Source organism: Spermophilus citellus, assembly GCF_964194105.1.
Source record: "Spermophilus citellus genome assembly, chromosome: 2".
In the NCBI taxonomy this organism is placed as follows: domain Eukaryota; kingdom Metazoa; phylum Chordata; class Mammalia; order Rodentia; family Sciuridae; genus Spermophilus; species Spermophilus citellus.
This window is the reverse complement of record NC_138183.1, coordinates 161,862,370-161,880,669: the sequence shown is the minus strand read 5'-3', so window position 1 is coordinate 161,880,669 and position 18,300 is coordinate 161,862,370. Positions and strand designations below refer to the sequence as shown.

Sequence of the window (18,300 nt, the reverse complement as noted above, 5' to 3'; positions counted from 1 at the left end):
GCATGACTGTTAGAATTATGGTTTATCATCATTCTGGAACTGATTTCTGTATTTTTCTTGACTACTGTATGCAGTCTAATGTTATTTCTGTTTAATCTTCGATTCTTAACTGGGGTAGATTCTATGCTGAGAATAGACATACAAGCTGCTTCAGTCAGAGTAAGTTCTCTCAACTGTAACTGGTAAATGCAGAGCTTGAAGGACCATAACCTCAGAAAATAAAATAATATATTTTATGTTTACATTTCATAAGTGGAATCGGGTGTTACTCTAGTAAAATTTGGGTTTTCATAAATATTGCCATATAAATAATCATATGGTGCTTCCATGTGCACCTCTGATCTATCTTCAGCATTGCGTGTATCTTTCTGTTCTTGCTCAAACCTGAAACCTAAAGAGAAATGACAAATGATTAGATGCTAAATATGATAAGGTAGATTCATTTAATATGATACTATGGCCAGGTAAGATCTATACCATATCCCTTTTCACCACTCAGAATAGATATCATATATATATATATATATATATACAATTTTAGTTGTTGATGGACCTTTATTTTATTCATTTACTTATATGTAGTGCTGACAATTGAATCCAGTGCCTCACACATGTGAGACAAGCACTCTACCACTGATCCACAACCCACGCAGAGTAGATACCTTTCTTTATATGTTGTTTAACTGAAATCATAAATTTCTGCCCCAAATTTCTGAATTCATCCTATTTTCACCACCATATATTATTGTTCTGCAGTACCTGAGATTGAGTGAAGTTTGATCTAATAACTAGCTGTTTGATTTGGGGTAATTATTAAAGTTCTTTAAGTCTCAGTGCCATCTGAAAGTTGGGATATAATAACACCTACCTCATCCTAATAAAGAGGGAATTAAATGTGATGGTGCGTGTAAATAAGTTTTCCTAGTGTTTGTCATTTAGTTCTCTGTAATTAACTATTAGCTAATAGTTCTTTATTCACAAATGAACATATGCCTTTTTTCTTCTGCAGAGCTGAAGTTCCCATATCTGTTCTGGATTTGACCTGCTTCTTGAAGAGGTGGCACACATTCTTCTCTAATGCCAATATCTTCAATTCATCATCTTCACTGGCTTCAGTGATGCAAATCTCCACTATGAGAAATAATTTTTTCTTGTTCTTGTGCTCCTTCTAACTGTCATCCTGTGTCTTTTCTTTCATGGTGATCTTTTATAACTCAGTAATTTATATTGTTTCTTTTTGTACCTTCCATTCCTTTATATTCTTTGATCTGCCAGTAAGAACCTACTAAGAGTTACACATTGGGATTTCTGTTGCAAAGAGAATAGACAACACTCTGCCCTCTAGTGAAGAAGGTTACCTAAACTGAGCTCTAGAAGACCATCAAGGATTAATCCTCCAAAGTGAAAATTGTATCACGCGTCTGAGGTACAGGCATGAAAACAGTGAGGAGCAAGAGGGGGAGCATGTACAAGTGGAAGGCTAGGCCACAGTCAGAGGCAAGGCCATGATCAGTTTAGGCTTTTTTTTGTGTGTGTGGTAGAAGACAATGTAAGGCAGCAGAGTGTGGTCATGTTTAAAAGCATGAATTCTTAGCTAACCTGCTTCAATTAAAATCCTGGCCCTCACACAAATTGTGTTTCCTCAAACAAATCATAGCACCTCCTTGTTTGCTTCTCTGTAAATGCAAATAATAGAACCTGTTTGGTTGGATTATTTTGAAAACCAAATGAGTTACTTTTATAAAGCACTTTTAAGATGGCACTTCTACAATGCAATTGCTAAAGAAGAGTTTGTTAGTGAATAGAAGAGTTCCAGTTGTGCTGATTTAAATGTGTAAACTATCTGTTGTGCAGGGAATGGACTGGAGGAGCATCAATTTGGAGGCCACTGCAGAAGCCTGTGGGGGATGGTACCTTGGACGGTGTAGAGGCAACCAGTTGGAAATAAGTGAATAGGCTAAAGCTAATGATGACTCATATTTATGGAGTAGTATTTTGTGCCAAGACACTATTCTAAACTCTTTACAAATATTAACTCTTGCTATCTCACAACTGTCAGCTAGGTACTTTTTTAAAATTCTGGTTTTACAGACAAGAAAATTGAGCTACTGGCTTGCCCAGTAGCCAGTAAGCAGTACAGCTAAAAATCAAACCCAAACTACATGTTTGTTAACCCCTTGGTTTACTGCTTTTCATAGAAGATAAGGCAGAACTCGCACTCAGATCATACAGTAACCACAATCAGAATTTGACTATGTTAGAATTATTGGTATTTCTGGGATATTAGGATAGGAATTTAGGGATACAGAGAGAACACTGAGTCTTAAAAGAAAAACACCCATAAACAATGGAAATGCAAAACAACTCTGAGCAACCCGGCCTTTGTGTGCCTGTGTCCTTGCCTGCAGCTTGCCGATGGGCTGCTGAAAAAGCAACAAAACCCCAAGATAACCACAAGGTGGAGAAAACACTCCTTTGAGAAGCATGTGCATTAAAGACTTTGGTGAATAAGAAATGACCCTAGCCTCCTTATAATAGTAAATTTTTCACACCCCAGTGTGGAAATTTAAAATGCTAAAGAAACGTGATTTAGAAAGTAGCATTATTAGAATAGCAAGGGCAATGTGCAACCACAACAACAATGAGCAGAATTTCATAACCATGCCCTGACTCTACCTCTAGTTCAGTCCTGTCTGCTTTTCCACTATAAATGTTAAAACCCCAGAACAAGACAATGTGAGTCACTCTTAAGACTGCCTGCTCTCTGCTCTGAGAAGGTACTTTCACCTTTTGCTTTCTAATAAAGATCTTTGCTAAAACCTGTTTTGTCATTAAATTCTTTTCTGTGATAGTCAAGAATCTGGAAGGTCCAAGTAAAGATCTCCTCCACTTCCAGAGACCTCCTTAGACCCCTGTACCCCTACAGAAGATAATCTACTTCAACATGCTGGTTATCACTTTTAGCTTCTCAATATTCTTGACCACTGGAAGAACAATAGTGGCATAGATCCTAAAACGTGTTTTCAACATTTTGTGACATTTATTTTGCCAAATAAAGTTTCCCCATTAAAAAGCATTGCTGAAGCTGGGAGCAGTGGTGCATGCCTATAATTCCAGCACCTCCAGAGGGTGAAGCAGGAAGATCACAAGTTCAAGGCCAGCCTTAGCAATTTAGCAAGGCCCTAAGCAACTTAACAAGACCCCATCTCAAATTTTTTTTGGGGGGGGGGGGGTTACTGGGGATTGAACTCGGGGGCACTCAACCACTAAGCCACATCCCCAGCCCTATTTTGTATTTTATTTAGACAGAAGATCTCACTGAGTTGCTTAACACATTGCTTTTGCTGAGGCTGGCTTTGAACTTGAGATCTTCCTGCCTCAGCCTCCCGAGCCACTGGGATTACAGGTGTGTACCACCATGCCTGGCTCAAAATTTTTTTAAAAAACATTTAAAAAGGACTATTGTTGCTGAAACCATGAGATACAACTTAAAAAGACACACACACACATACTTTATTCAATCCTAAACAAACTAGAAAATTTCATTCTATTCCCAAATAACAGTCTTACCTATAAAGGTAAAAATGACTCCTTATATTCTTTTACATCTATATATTGTGTAGGTTACTGAAATTTTGGATATTTAGAAATGTTTACATATGTGAAATGTATAATTATAGTTCATGAGAATTTCCCAAAAGTATTGCTAAAAATCACCTACCTTTATAGTTAACTGAAGAGTTGCTTGTTGCAATTTCCTTCCAGTTTGCAATATACCTAAGCATGTTATATGGACATTAAATGAAATTGATTAGGAAGCAAAAAGTTAATTCATTAGTACATGCTTAGATTAATTATAACAATAGTCTCAATGTTACATTCTTAGGACTTTCCTATATCTTAGTAGCTCACATGTACCTAAGGCAATCACCAAGACAAGGGGATGAAGGAGGTATAAAAATGGGGCCTACCATATGTCATAGTAGTATCCTTTTGCCTTCCCCCCAGCTCCTGTCTCATTTTATCCTGTTTCATTCCTGCAAGATCCTCAGTGAGTACTAAGTTAGTAGCTAATAATTTCTAAATTTGAAGCATAGCAGAAAACCCTCAGAGGGAAAAGCCAATAGAAAACAATAGAAACATTCTCCTTAGTTTTGGATTGCCAGACCTGTTTCTGATATTTTAGAGGAAATTTAAACTACGTTGTTTATGATTTAAACAATAGTGCTGTCTTTGCAGTATCCATAAAATATAAAAGGTAATATTCAAGTTGAGCAAATGCAGCTAACTCTTCAGCTCCCTAAACGGAGGCTGAAATAGTGAGACCATGGTAACCAGAGAAGAGATAAAATAGGAAGAACACATATGATGAGCTGTGAAGATGAGCAGAAGTTCTAAGGCAGATTTCCTGAGACTTATTTCATCTTAGGCCTTATATCCCCTTTTCTAAGCCTCCTTCCTTTCAAATGCACCCAGTCTTACCCATAAATCAGTAAGAAGTTAGCCAAAGCAAGTACTGAAAGGGAGATGGCACAGAAAAAATGAGGAAGATTAGAATCGTCACATAACTAACAAAACACTCTGATGTTCCAAGTATTTAAATATTTGAATTATTTTTACTTTTGACTCCTAAAGTTTTTTGCTATAGAAAGGTATATATTGTCCAATAGTATTGAATTAATAATAAGAGATAATAGCTGGCTCCTTCTTATTACTGCTTCCTTTTATTGCTCTACTAACTTTATTCTATGGCTTTATATGGGATACTGCTTGGCCACTTAAAGCATTCTGGAAAACAACAGGTAGCATAAACCCCTTTCGGGATCTCTTAGTAGACAGTACTGCTTATACTTGGCAGAATGTACTTTTAATGGTTGCTCCTTGAATCCAAGAGTAAAAGTTGGCTCTGTCCTTCAAAATAATAATGTACTCAGTTGATAGTTATAATTTATATCTGAAGACATACAGGGTTTTATCCCAGGAGAACATCCATTTGTCATAACAAATGCTAGCACAAAAGTCTTTGAAAAGAAACTGTTTTTTTTTTAACCAATAAATATGTGTTCAAGGTGTGTATGCATTTCTAATGATCTAACTGCAGAAAATTTTCCATAGTACCTATCAATTCTTCCTTTAATTTTTTCCCTTGATTCCAGGGATTGAACCCAGGGGTGCTTAACCACTGAGCCATATCTCCAGAAACACAAGAAGTTTGTAAATATGAGCATCACCACAAATGTGTGAGTAATGCACTGCACTATGATGGCTATGACATTGCAAAGTGATAGGAATTTTTGAGCTCCATTATAATCTTATGGGACCTCTATCCTATATGTGGTCATTGATCCAAATGTAGTTGCATGGCACACAACTATATCTTTCTCATCAATATCTTTTTTCTTTTGCTTTCCTATTTTTCTTTTTTTCTTTGTAATTATTTCCCTTCTGTATTCTTTTTTCTTTCCTTTGGTCATTATTCTCCTCTATGCTTCCTCTGGTCTTTTTCATGTTCCAGTGCTCCACACCTTGATTTTTTTCCTACCCCATTTTCTTATCTCTCTCTAACTTCTCCTACTTTCTTACATTTCTTTATTGATAGTGTCTTTATTATACATTATTTATTTACATTATTTATTGCAGGTAAGTATATATTGAACATTAACAGGTTTTTTGAGATGTAATTCATATGCCATACAATTCACCCATTTAAAGTGTGCAATTCAGTGGCTTTTCACATATTCACAGAGTAGTGCATCCATCTGCATAATCAATTTACAAACATTATCTTTAACCCCCCAAAGAAACCTCACATTCCTTTTTTTGGTGGTTCTAGGGATTGAACCCAGGGCCTGTACATTCAAGGCAAGCACTCTACTAACTAAGCTATAGCCCCAGCCCAAGAAACCTCACATTCCTAACCACTTTCTCTCAATTCCCCAGTTCCCTACTCCTATGTAACCACTAGTATCTACTTTCTTCAAAAGTTTGCTTATTCTGGAAATGTCATATAAATGGAATTATTTAATGTCATGCAAATGTCATATAATTGGAATCCTTTGTGATTGGCTTCTTTCACTTAAAAGTTTCATCAATATTGTAGGATATATCAGTTCTTCATTTATTTTATTGTTAACAAAATAGTACATGATATGGATTTATCACATGTATCCATCAGGTGATGGACATTTGAGTTGTTTCCACTTTTTGGTTATTATAAAATAATGTTCCTATGAAACTTCATGTGCAGGTTTTTACATGGACATATATTTTATTTCTCTTGGAATAAAATTGCTATATCATGATAACAACTTTATGTTTAATCATCTGAGAAACTTCCAGATTGTTTCCAAAGTGGGTGCAACACTGCATGTTTCCAGTATCAGCATATAAGTGTTCCAGTTTTCTCACACTCTCACCAACACTTGTTATTATCTATAGTTTTACTTATAGTCATGCTAGTAGGTACGAAGTGATACTTCTGATTTGCATGTCCCTAGTGATCATTAAATATTTCAAAAATTTTACTATACAAAATTCTAAAAATGTTTTTCAAAGAACATTTTACTGAAAAATTATACCTTATTAATATTTCACACAGAAAAAATAGGGAATATAGATTGACAATATAATTTTTATAATTAATTTCATGTTCTTAGCCTTGTTTCTAAACTGCAAAGTACAAACAAAACAGAATTATACTAAAGCATAAGAATGCAGTCTGTGAATAAAAACAAAACAAAAACCACTTAAGTCTAATTTCTTTAATTCTTGGATCATTCCTCATTTTTCTTGCTTTTCTTTAGAAAAATAATACTAATTTTTGGAAGATTATGTTTGTGGCCCTAAGACTCACTATGGGAGTAGGAAATGTTAAAAAGAAAAAATAGGGCTGGGATTGTGGCTCAGTGGTAAAGCACTCACCTAGCAAGTGTGAGACCTTGGGTTCAATCCTCAGCACGAAAAAAATAAAATAAAATAAAGGTATTTAAAACAAAAAAATCTAAAAAAAGTAAAAAAGAAAAGAAAGAAAAAATATATGACTGCCTTTCTTTTCCAAGAATAGCAATATGTACTTACTCATCAAAGTTGAGTGTATTGGTCCACTTCAGTACTTCATCTACTTCCCATTCCATCACAGAATCTATCCCACCATCTTCAATACTTTTCATTAGACCTTTTGTTGCTGTTTGAATTAAGCTTACAGTGCCATAATGAGTAGCCCTAGCCATGAGGCTCCCTGTGTAGTACCTAAACAGAAGAAGTGAAGAGAAAGGTCAGTCATTGCAATAGGTCATAACAAGCAGATATGATTGTTATATATTGTTGTTACATATCAATATATATAAATTAAAACTGGGTATACATTAATACAGTTTTGATCCTCTATATACTCAGATGCATCTAAACTAAGATCTATATGATAGAATCTTTTGAGGGGGAAAGAAGTAATTTCATTGACCACAGTAAACCAAAGAGTGTGGTCAATGAAAAATCATCCAATAAGCTGCATTTTTTATGATACAGAGAAAAACTAAGTTGTTTAATCACTGAGTCATAGAATTATAGAGTAGAAAGGATGTTAGAGACCAGATAACTAGCTGGCTTGTGTTAACAGTGAGGTAATAAACCCTGGAGGAATTGAGTACCTTCTACAAAGCCATGAATCTAAAGGTAGGTAGAGGGAAATAAAGGGGAAAAAGGAAATGGAGAGGATGAAGATTATCTAGTGAAGACAAACAATATCTTCATGCCAGGTACTTTTCATATACTTTTTTATTTAATTCTCTCTCAAAAGACAGTCATTTGTGACAGTTATTATTTATTTATTTTACTTTTTGGATAAAGAAAGTGGGACTTGTATAAGTTAAAAGACTTCAAAATCATGAAGGTAGAAAATATGTAGAAAGCCAGCATTTAAACTTGACTCTAAGTCCAGCCTCTTTTTGACACTAATTTGAGCACATGAATTAATATATCTACCAAACATAAGTAAGTATAAATTAGTCCTTAACAAGAATATAGAAATACAGTCATGGGGCTGGGGATGTGGCTCAAGCGGTAGCGCGCTCGCCTGAAATGCGTGCGGCCCGGGTTCGATCCTCAGCACCACATACCAACAAAGATGTTGTGTCTGCCGAGAACTAAAAAATAAATATTAAAAATTCTCTCTCTAAAAAAAAAAAAAAGAAATACAGTCATGCATTGCTTAACAACAAGAAATGTGACATTAGTCAATTTTGTCACATAAACATCGCAGAGTGTACTTACATAAACTTAAGCCACACCAAGACTATAAAGTATAATATATTGCTTCTAGGCTATAAACCTGTACTACATGTTACTGTAGCCACTACTGCAGGCAACTGAAATACAAAAGTGAGTATTTGTGGACCTAAACATAGAAAAGATACAGTAAAAATATGCTATAAACAATTTAAAATGGAGCTGGGGCTGGAGCTCAGTGGCAGAGCACTTGCGTAGCATATGTGAGGCACTGGGTTCGAGCCTCAGCACCACATAAAAATAAACAAATAAAATAAAGGTATTCTGTCCATCTACAACTATAAAAATTTTTAAAGAGAAAGAAAAGATTTAAAATGGAACAGTTGTATAGGGCATGTACAATGAACAGAACTTGGTAAGTATATGCTGAGTGAATGTGAAGCCCTATAACCTTACTATACATAGATATTATAAACACAGTACACTTAGGCTATGCTGAATTTATTTTTAAATGTCTTTCTTTAATAATTAACCTTAGCCTACTGTAAATGTTTTACTCTATAAATTTTGAACACTTGGTTGTACTTCAGTCACTGTAATCCTGTGACCCTTGCAATTGAGTTTCCCTTAACTTACACTGCAACTACAGGAGATAAAAACTACTTTGGAGCCACTTTGGAGATCTTCTAATTGTCTGCACATTTTTTTTAATTTAACAACTTTACTGAGGTATAACTGATGTACAATGAACCACATATTTAAATTACACAATTTACAGTTTTGACATGCATACAGCTTGGGAATGCATCACTACAATAAAAACTGAATCTATCCATCATCTCCTCCCCAAGTTTTCTTGTTGCCTTTTGTAATCTTTCCCTGTTTCCTCCCTGCTCATTTCCAACAAACTATTTATTGATATGCTTTGTAACTCTAGATTTGTTTCTTGACATCTAGAATTTTACGTAAATGGAACCATGTAATATGTACTCTTTTTGTTAGCATCATTTTATTTAGCATCATAATTTTGAGATTGATCCATGTGGTTATGTGTATCAATAGTCTGTTCCTTTGTATTGCTGAGTGGTATTCACTCATGTGGATGTAACATTTGCTTATCCATTCACCTACTCATGAGCACTTGTACTGTTTCCAGTTGTGGGCTATTACAAATAAACCTGCTATGAACATTCACATTCAATCTTTTTGTGAACATTGTTATGATTTCTCTTGGGTAAATACCTAGGAGTAGAATAGCTGTGTTGACTAACTTTTTTTTTTTTAACTGCCAGACTGTTTTCCAATTAGCTGCACCAGTTTGCACATGCTCCATATCCCTTGCCAAATACTGGTATGGCAGACTATTTTATCCATTCTGGTGTGTATATGGTGGTAACTCATTATCATTTTAGTTTGCACTTCCCTCATGCCTAATGATGTTAGTCATTAAATGAGTTGCTAATTTGCTATCAATATATCTTCATCAGTGAAGTATTTGTTTAATTTTTTGTCCATATAAAATTAGATTGTCTTCTTATCATTACTTTTGAGAATTTAAAATATATTCTAGCCAGGCATGTTGGCACACACCTGAAATCCCAGTGGCTCAGAAGGCTGAGGCAGGAGGATCACGAGTTCAAAGCCAGCCTCAGCAATGGTGAGGTGCTAAGCAACTCAGTGAGACCCTGTCTCTAAATAAAATACAAAGTAGGGCTGGGGATAACTCAGTGGCCAAGTGCCCCTAGGTTCAATCCCTGGTATGAAAAAAAAAATTCTGATTCAAGAACTTTTTCAGAAAAATATTTTGTAAAATGTTGCTATTTACCTCACATTTTATTTTTGTAAAAGGTTGTTCAAAGAACAAAAGCTTTTAAATGTGAAGAATGCAGGGCTGGAGATGTGGCTCAAGCGGTAGCGCGCTTGCCTGGCATGCATGCGGCCCGGGTTCGATCCTCAGCACCACATACAAACAAAGATGTTATGTCTGCCGATACTAAAAAATAAATATTAAAAAACTTCTCTCTCTCTTAAAAAAAATTTTGAAGAATGCAGTTTAAAATATATTTTTTAATTTTATAGTTCATGCCTCTGTGTCCTGTTTAAGAAATGTTTTCCAGAACTAAGGTCACTAAAATTTTCTCCTTGATTACTTGTAGATGTTATGGCTTTTGCTCTTATCTTTAGATCTATGCTCTCTTGAGTTAATTTTAGACATAACCTAGAGTCAAGTTTCATTTTTCTGCATCTCAATATCTAATTTGTCAAAAAAGCTATCTTTTCCCAATTAAATTCTCTGAGCACCTTTATTGAAAAATCAATTAATATATGTGTGGGTCCATTTCTTAAATCTATATTCTATTGATGTCTACTTTTATGCCAATACTGCAATGCCACCATTGTAATACCTTTAAAAGTCTCCAAATCAAGTAGTTTAAGTTTCCCAAATCTGTTATTTCCTAAAGTATCATATAGGTTTTTAGTAGGTCTATTTCGTTTACTTACATATGCCTCATCCATTCTATTTTTCGAATTTTTCTTTTCTTTTCCAAATCTTGCCTTCTCTTCAGTTTAGAAAAGTGAAATTCGATTTTCTTTTTGCCTTCCATCCCTTCTTTTTCATCTGGTATCCAAAACTATTGAGAAATGAAAATTGAGATATAAAGTATTGACATACTGATTGTGGATTTCTCTTGCTATAGATAAGAACTTTTTTGTCTTCATCAGGAAAATATACCAAGATAGAAATAGGAGAGAGGATAAACCTTTTCAAGGTATTTCCAATTAAGTCACCGGTGAGAAATACATAGAGCTTTCAGAAGCACATGCTATAGAAAAACAAACAAAGTATTTATGGACTAAAGTACTTTGTATTTGGCAAGTTAATAAGTAGACATATTCTAAGAGTGTTTCTCGACTCACATGAACAGATCTGAACTATACTTAGTGCTGTTGGCTTTTGATGAATCTATCCCTCAATGATTAATCAACCCTCCAGGCACACTCAGGATACATACCTCTATTTTGTCCCAAGTCTCTATGGGTTCCTCTGAATGAAACTTTCTCCTAACTAGTTGCCTACTTTCCCACATCCAATTTATCTCCCATGCCCAATCACACTATGTAACAGAATTCTCTACCACCCACAACACCATGTATTTGCCCTTATTAAAGTACTGAACATACTTGTTGCACTGAACTGAAATATCCTGTTTACTTAACTGTCTCCCCAATTAAATTGGCAAACTATTTGAGGGGAAGAATCATACCTTTTTACCACTATATGCCTAATGCTTTCACAATTGACAGAAAGTCTGTTGAATGAATTCATACTTCATGTTTCATACTTAGTATATAAAAATATATATAATCTATATTCCAAATATATAATCTGAATTCCAGAGAATATCTAAAGATGGCCTAATATTAAAGCTGATTACTAGAAGTATAAGTAAATGTTAAGAAAAAGAGATAAATTGCTACTCTTAGAATTATTAATCCTAGAACAGTTTAAGCAAATTTTATCAATTACTAGCAATTATTATTTTTTAAAATGTTCAAAGAGAAAACAGTATCCAAATGTATAAAATTTAAAATTACTAATATTTCTCTTTTCTTACTCTATCAGAAACAGGCCTCCAGCCATTGTTTTCTATACGACGATACCAGCCACTATGATCCTCTTCTTGAAGATGATCATTTTTATTATGTGATGTATGGTTTGCTGGAAGATTTGTGTAATCTCTAGGGCTGTTAGCACACAAATCTTCAATATGTCTGTGAGTAAAAATTTTATAGTATATATCAGGTGGAAATTTAATCTGTAGATGGAAAAGTTCAAAGTATTATTGTAATGCAATTACAAACATGATTATCATTTTTAAAAATTACATCTTTTAAATTTTACAAAAATGTGCTTTAAAATTATTAAAGATTCATGTGTACTTACTCCACCTAATCTGAATCGTACATGAATGCCAGCAGCAGCATCTAGAAGTTCTGCCTATAAGAAAGTACATTACTCTTCAATGCTCTATATATATCATCTTGCTGCTTCTCATTCTACTATTTTAAAATAGTTGCTGGATATTGATTACTTACAAAATAGATCAGGTGAAAAGAACTCAAATAATTAGCTTTAAATTAAAAATTTTTTTTCAAGCTAAAGACATAATCTCTTACAGACCCAGTAACTAAAATAGCTTATATGACAACTGAAAAAAAATGGTACCAAACTATTTCCTTTCTATACTACATACAAATATAAAAGTCAAGCAACTTATTATTCATAAAAATTAAGTCATCATTAAGTCACATATGATTTACATATAAAATATTATTTTATAAATTCAGGAAAAGAAAGATGATTGGTCAACCCAAGTTCAACACCAGATGATCTTTCCTAATTAAGTTTTGTTAAATCAAAAACCCAGGTTTAAAAATTGTAAGTATTACATATAATAGGTTTTCTACATTGTAGTGCTTTGTTCAACATCTCTAGCAATTAGAGAAATGTAATCAAAACTACTCCAAGATTTCATCTCACTGCAATCAGAATGGCAGCTATTAAGAATACAAACAACAATAAGTGTTGGTGAGGATGTGGGGGAAAAGGCACATTCATACATTGCTGGTAGGTCTGCAAATTGGTGCAGCCAATATGGAAAACAGTATGGAGATTCCTTGGAAAACTGGGAATGGAACCACCTTTTGACCCAGCAATCCCACTCCTCCATCCATACACAAAGGACTTAAAAACAGGATACTTGGGCTGGGGATGTGGCTCAAGCGGTAGCGCGCTCGCCTGGCATGCGTGTGGCCCGGGTTCGATCCTCAGCACCACATACAAACAAAGATGTTGTGTCCGCCGAGAACTAAAAACTAAATATTAAAAATTCTCTCTCTCTCTCTCTCTCTCCTCTCTCACTCTCTCTTAAAAAAAATATTAAAAAAAAAAAACAGGATACTACAGGGACACAGCCACATCAGTGTTCATAACAGCACAATTCACAATAGTTAAAACTGTGGAACCAACTTAGATGCTCTTCAACAGAGGAATGGATAAAGAAAATGTGGTATATATAGGCAATGAAAAATTATTCAGCATTAAAAGAGAATAAAATCAGGGCATTTGCAGGTAAATAAATGGAGAATATAATGCTAAGTGAAGTAAGCCAATTCTAAAAAAACAAATGCTGAATGTTTTCTCTGATATAAGAATGCTGACTCATAATAGTGATGGGGAGGGAGCATGGGAGGAATGGAGGAACTTTAGATAGGCAAATGGGAGGGAGGGTAAGGGAAGGGGCATGGGGGTAGGAAAGACTGTGAAATAAGATGGACATCATTACCCTAAGTACATGTATGAAGACACGAATGGTGTGACTCTACTTTGTGTACAACCAGAGATATGAAAAATTGAGCTCTATATGTGAATATGAATTATAATGAATTCTGCTGTCATATATAACAAATTGGAATAAATTTTAAAAATTTTTTAAAAAAAGAAAAGCTAGTTCAGGAATAGAAATGCACTAGACCTTAAGAGATGGTGAAAGGAAGTTTGGAATGAAGTAAGAGCACAGGTAAGAAAAGCTGATAGGGGGGCTGGGGATATAGCTCAGTTGGTAGAGTGTTTGCCTCGAACACACAAGGCCCTGAGTTCAATCAATCCCCAGCATCACAAATAAGAAAAGAAAGAAAAGAGAGAGAGAGAGGCTGATGGGGATATGAATAAAGGGTTACAGAAAAGACAAAAGATGCATCACAGACAAAGTGTCTGTGTGATTTGGGTGAGCAGTGAAGGGAATTTTGTGTTTCAAAAACAAAACTAACAATGAACTTTTTAAAAAAAATATTTAGTTTTTAGTTGTAGTTGGACGCTATACACTTATTTTATTTATTTATTTGTATGTGGTGCTGAGCATCGAACCCAGGGCCTCGAACATGCTAGGCGAGCACTCTACTACTGAGCCACAATGCCAGCCCCACAGTGAACTTTTTAATGTACTCATTTCCATGTGACCAAGAAGCAATCAAGAATGCTGTTTCACATGTTTAAAAAAAAAATGTGCTGTACTAGCTCTGAGTCATTATTCCTCTATCAGAGGGTAATGTCCCACCTAGCCCCAGCTTTCTCTGTGTGTGTGCCTCTTGTTTCTCAATCCCCTATTGCCCCTTGCTGGTCTTTCCTGAATTAACAACCAGGCTGAGAGATTGTGCTGTGGCAATATATGACACTACCAATCAAATGAGAGCTGAGCAGCTATACCAATTTAAAAAACAATTGAATTAATAGCAAGAAAAACTTTGGGGGTTAAAGAGAAGCATTACATGATGATAAAGTGGTTAATTCTCTAAGAAGACATAAAACTCCCTGATGTGTATAAACCTAACAGAGCATAAACTTATATGAGGCAAAAATTGATGGAACTACAAAGAAAAACAGAGGAATCCATTATTATAGCTGGAGATACCAATACTCCTCTACTAATAAATGACAGATCAGTAGGCAGAAAATCAGTAGGGTCACAGTTGACTGTGGCAGCACCATAATTGACTAGATCTACTTGATAACACTTCATCTAACAGCAGAATATACCTGAGAATATTCTTTTCAAGTTTATACAGAAGAAATACCAAGATAGACCATATCTGAGTCATGAAACATATCTTAATAAGTTTAAGATCAGCAATAGAAAGACAAGAGGAAAATACCAAACGCTGGGTATTATAAATAAAAAAATATGTTCAATGAGAAGTCTACAATACAATAATAAAAACTAGAAAGTACTTAGAACTAAGTGAAAAAAAGAACTTATCAAAATTTTCAAAATATAGCAAAAACAATGCTTAGAAGAAAATTTATAGCATTGAATTCATATGTTGAAAACAAGAAAGATCTGAAATCAATAATCTAATGTTCCACCTTAAAAAGCTAGAAAAAGGGGCTGGGATTGTGGCTCAGTGGTAGAGCGCTTGACTAGCATGCATGAGGCACTGGGTTTGATTCTCGGCATGACATGCAAATAAATTTTTAAAAAATAAAGGTCCATCAACAACTAAAAAAAAATTTAAAAAAAAGCTAGGAAACAAACAAACAGTTACTTGGGAGGCTGGGGCAGGAGGACTGTCACAGCAATAGTAAAAGATAACAAAGTTAGAGAACTGACACTACCCAATATCACAAGACTTGCTATTAAGCAAAAGCAATCAAGACAATGTGATATTGGTGAGAAGATAAACAAATACATGAATGGAGCAGAAGAGAAAGCTCAGAAATAGACCTGCATAAGTACAGTCAACTGATTGTTGAAAAACAAGAAAAAGTAATTCCTCGGAGAAAATATGTCTTCAATAAATGGTGGTGCAATTCACAATAGCTAAATTATGGAACCAACCTAGATGCCCTTCAGTAGATGAATGGATAGGGAAACTTTGGTATATATACACAAATAGAACATTACTCAGCATTAAAGAGAATAAAATCATGGCATTTGCAGGTAAATGGATGAAATTGGAGACTATAATGCTAAGTGAAGCAAGCCAATCCCCCCAAAACAAAGGCTGAATGTTTTCTTTGATATGAGGATACTGACTCATAGTGGCCTTGTGGGGGAGATATGGGAGGAATGGAGAAAATTCAGATAGGGCAAAGGAGAGGGAGGGGAAAGGAGGGGGCGAAAGGGTAGGAATGATGGTGGAATGAGTTAGACATCATTACCCTAATACATGTATGAAAACTCAAATGGTGTGAAAATACTTTGTGTACAATCAATGACTTGAGAAATTGTGCTCTATATATGTAATATGAAATGAATTGCATTCTACCATCATGTATAACAAATTAGAATAAATCAATAATTTAATTTTAAGAAGTGGTAATGCAACTGGAGGAATAAAGGAATATGATACAAATCTTATAAAATATTAAGAAGAAATCTAAATCGGGTTGGGTGACAATTTTTTTTTTAAGATACAACACCAAAGTTATGACATGTGGAAGAAAATATTATAGATGAACCTTAGTAAAATTTAAAATTAAGTTCTACTCTGTGAAGATTACAAATAGTATGAAAAGACGAGCCATAGACTAGGGAAAAAATATTTTCAAAACATATATCTAATAAAGGACTGGTATTGAAAACATGTGAAGAACTCTAAAAATTCCAAAATGAGAAAATGAAAAACTTGATTTAAAGATGGGCAAAAAGATATCAATAAAGATATCTTACCAATAGTGATATACAGTAAGCATATGAAAAGATGCTCAACCATATATGTTATCAGGTATGTTAGTCAGGTTTTCATCATTGTGGTCCAAAATACCTAACAACAACGATTTGGAGAAGGAAAGGTTTATTTTGGCTCCTGGTATCAGAGGTTCAGTCCATGGTGGGTTAACTCTATTTCTTTTGGCTCAAGAATAGGCAGAATATGATGGAGAAAAGGCAAAGAGAAGAGTACTCCATTCATGACAGCCAAGAAGCAGAGACAGGGGGCTGGAGGAAGGGGCTGGAGGGAAGATCAACTCTTCCAGGGCATGCCCCCAGTGATCATCCAACTCCTCCAGTATGCCTTACCTACCTAAATTAACACACAGATAATTTCATCAATGTAATTGAAAAATTGACTTAATTCACATCAATACATTATGCCCAACTAAAGAATACATTACATCTAGATAAAAATTTACAAAAATAGACATGAAAAGATTGAAATCACAATGCAATTAAGATAAATATTAGTAATAAAGAGATAACTTGGTAATTCCTCAATTTTAAAAGTACAATTCTAGCTGAGTGTGATAGTGCATGCTTGTAATCCTAGAGGCTTTCGAGCTAAAGCAGGAGGATCTCGCTGGGATTGTGGCTCAGCGGTAGATCGCTTGTCTAGCACGTGTGAGGCCCTGGGTTCGATCCTCAGCACCACATAAAAATAAAATAAATACAATAAAGATATTGTGTCCAGTTACAACTGAAAAATAAATATAAAAAAATAAAATAAATAAAATAGACCTACTTTTAAGTTATTTTTTTTTTAAAGAGAGAGTGAGAGAGGAGAGAGAGAGAGAGAGAGAATTTTTAATATTTATTTTTTAGTTCTCGGCAGACACAACATCTTAGTTTGTATGTGGTGCTGAGGATCGAACCCGGGCCGCACGCATGCCAGGCGAGCGCGCTACCGCTTGAGCCACATCCCCAGCCCTACTTTTAAGTTATTAAAAAAAAAAAAAAAAAAGCAGGAGGATCTCAAGTTCAAAGCTGGTTTTGGCAACTTAGCAAGGCCCTAAGCAACTTAGCGAGATCCTGTCTCAAAATAAAAAATAAAGAGGGCTGGGGATGTGGCTTAGTGGTTAAGTGCCTCTAGTACCAAGAGAAAAAAAAAAAGTACAATTCTAAATAACTTTAGAAATTCAAGTAGAAATTTTAAAGTATGTAAGCTGCAGCTAAAAGCATGCTTAAAATTTATGGGCTCAACTACAAAATACTGTGGGAAATTATAAGTTCAGCATTCAGTTCAAAAAAGTTAGAAAAGTAACAGTTAATATAATTCAAAGAAATTATAAAGAAGGAAATAAGAAACAGCAGGACATGATGAACTAGAAAACGATGAAGTCAGAAAGGCATAAACAATAGAAAGGAAAAATAAAGCTGAAATTTGGTTCTTTGAAAAGACTAATAAAAGTGAAATTGGTCAAAAAAGAAAAGACAAATTATCAGGAATAAAATTTTAAAAATTTATAGATTCTAAAATATTAGAAAGATCATAAGAGAATATTATGAGCCATTTTAACTTCAACCTTAATAAATTTGAAAATTTAGGTTAAATGGACAACTTCCTAGGAGAATACAACCTATCAAAGCTAGCAGAAGAATAAATACAAAATAAGAATACACCTTTAACTATTATTGGATTTATAATTTAAAATCTCACAAAGAAAACTTCTGGCACAGATGGTTTCACTGCTAAGTACTTATCCTCTTTTAAGAAAAAAATAACATTTAATGTAAAAACTAAATCTAGAAAATAAGTGGAGAAGGCACATTTTCCTATCTGTTTTAGGAGGCCAGCTAAGGT

The 18,300-nt window shown here is 34.5% G+C and overlaps 1 protein-coding gene across 1 annotated transcript in view; it reads right to left on the bottom strand.

The window, feature by feature from the left end:
- Positions 1 to 239: 239 nt before the first annotated feature.
- Positions 240 to 18,300, bottom strand: part of LOC308641668 (protein MFI) — a gene marked incomplete at both ends in the record, with an annotated part of 34,864 nt that continues 16,803 nt past the window's right edge. Inside the window, 6 exons of the mRNA XM_081280300.1 lie at positions 240 to 391; positions 3,722 to 3,777; positions 7,078 to 7,248; positions 10,726 to 10,856; positions 11,841 to 12,041; positions 12,170 to 12,223. Of these exons, the coding sequence (XP_081136426.1) occupies positions 240 to 391; positions 3,722 to 3,777; positions 7,078 to 7,248; positions 10,726 to 10,856; positions 11,841 to 12,041; positions 12,170 to 12,223 (765 nt within the window). The remainder of the gene's footprint in view (positions 392 to 3,721; positions 3,778 to 7,077; positions 7,249 to 10,725; positions 10,857 to 11,840; positions 12,042 to 12,169; positions 12,224 to 18,300) is intronic.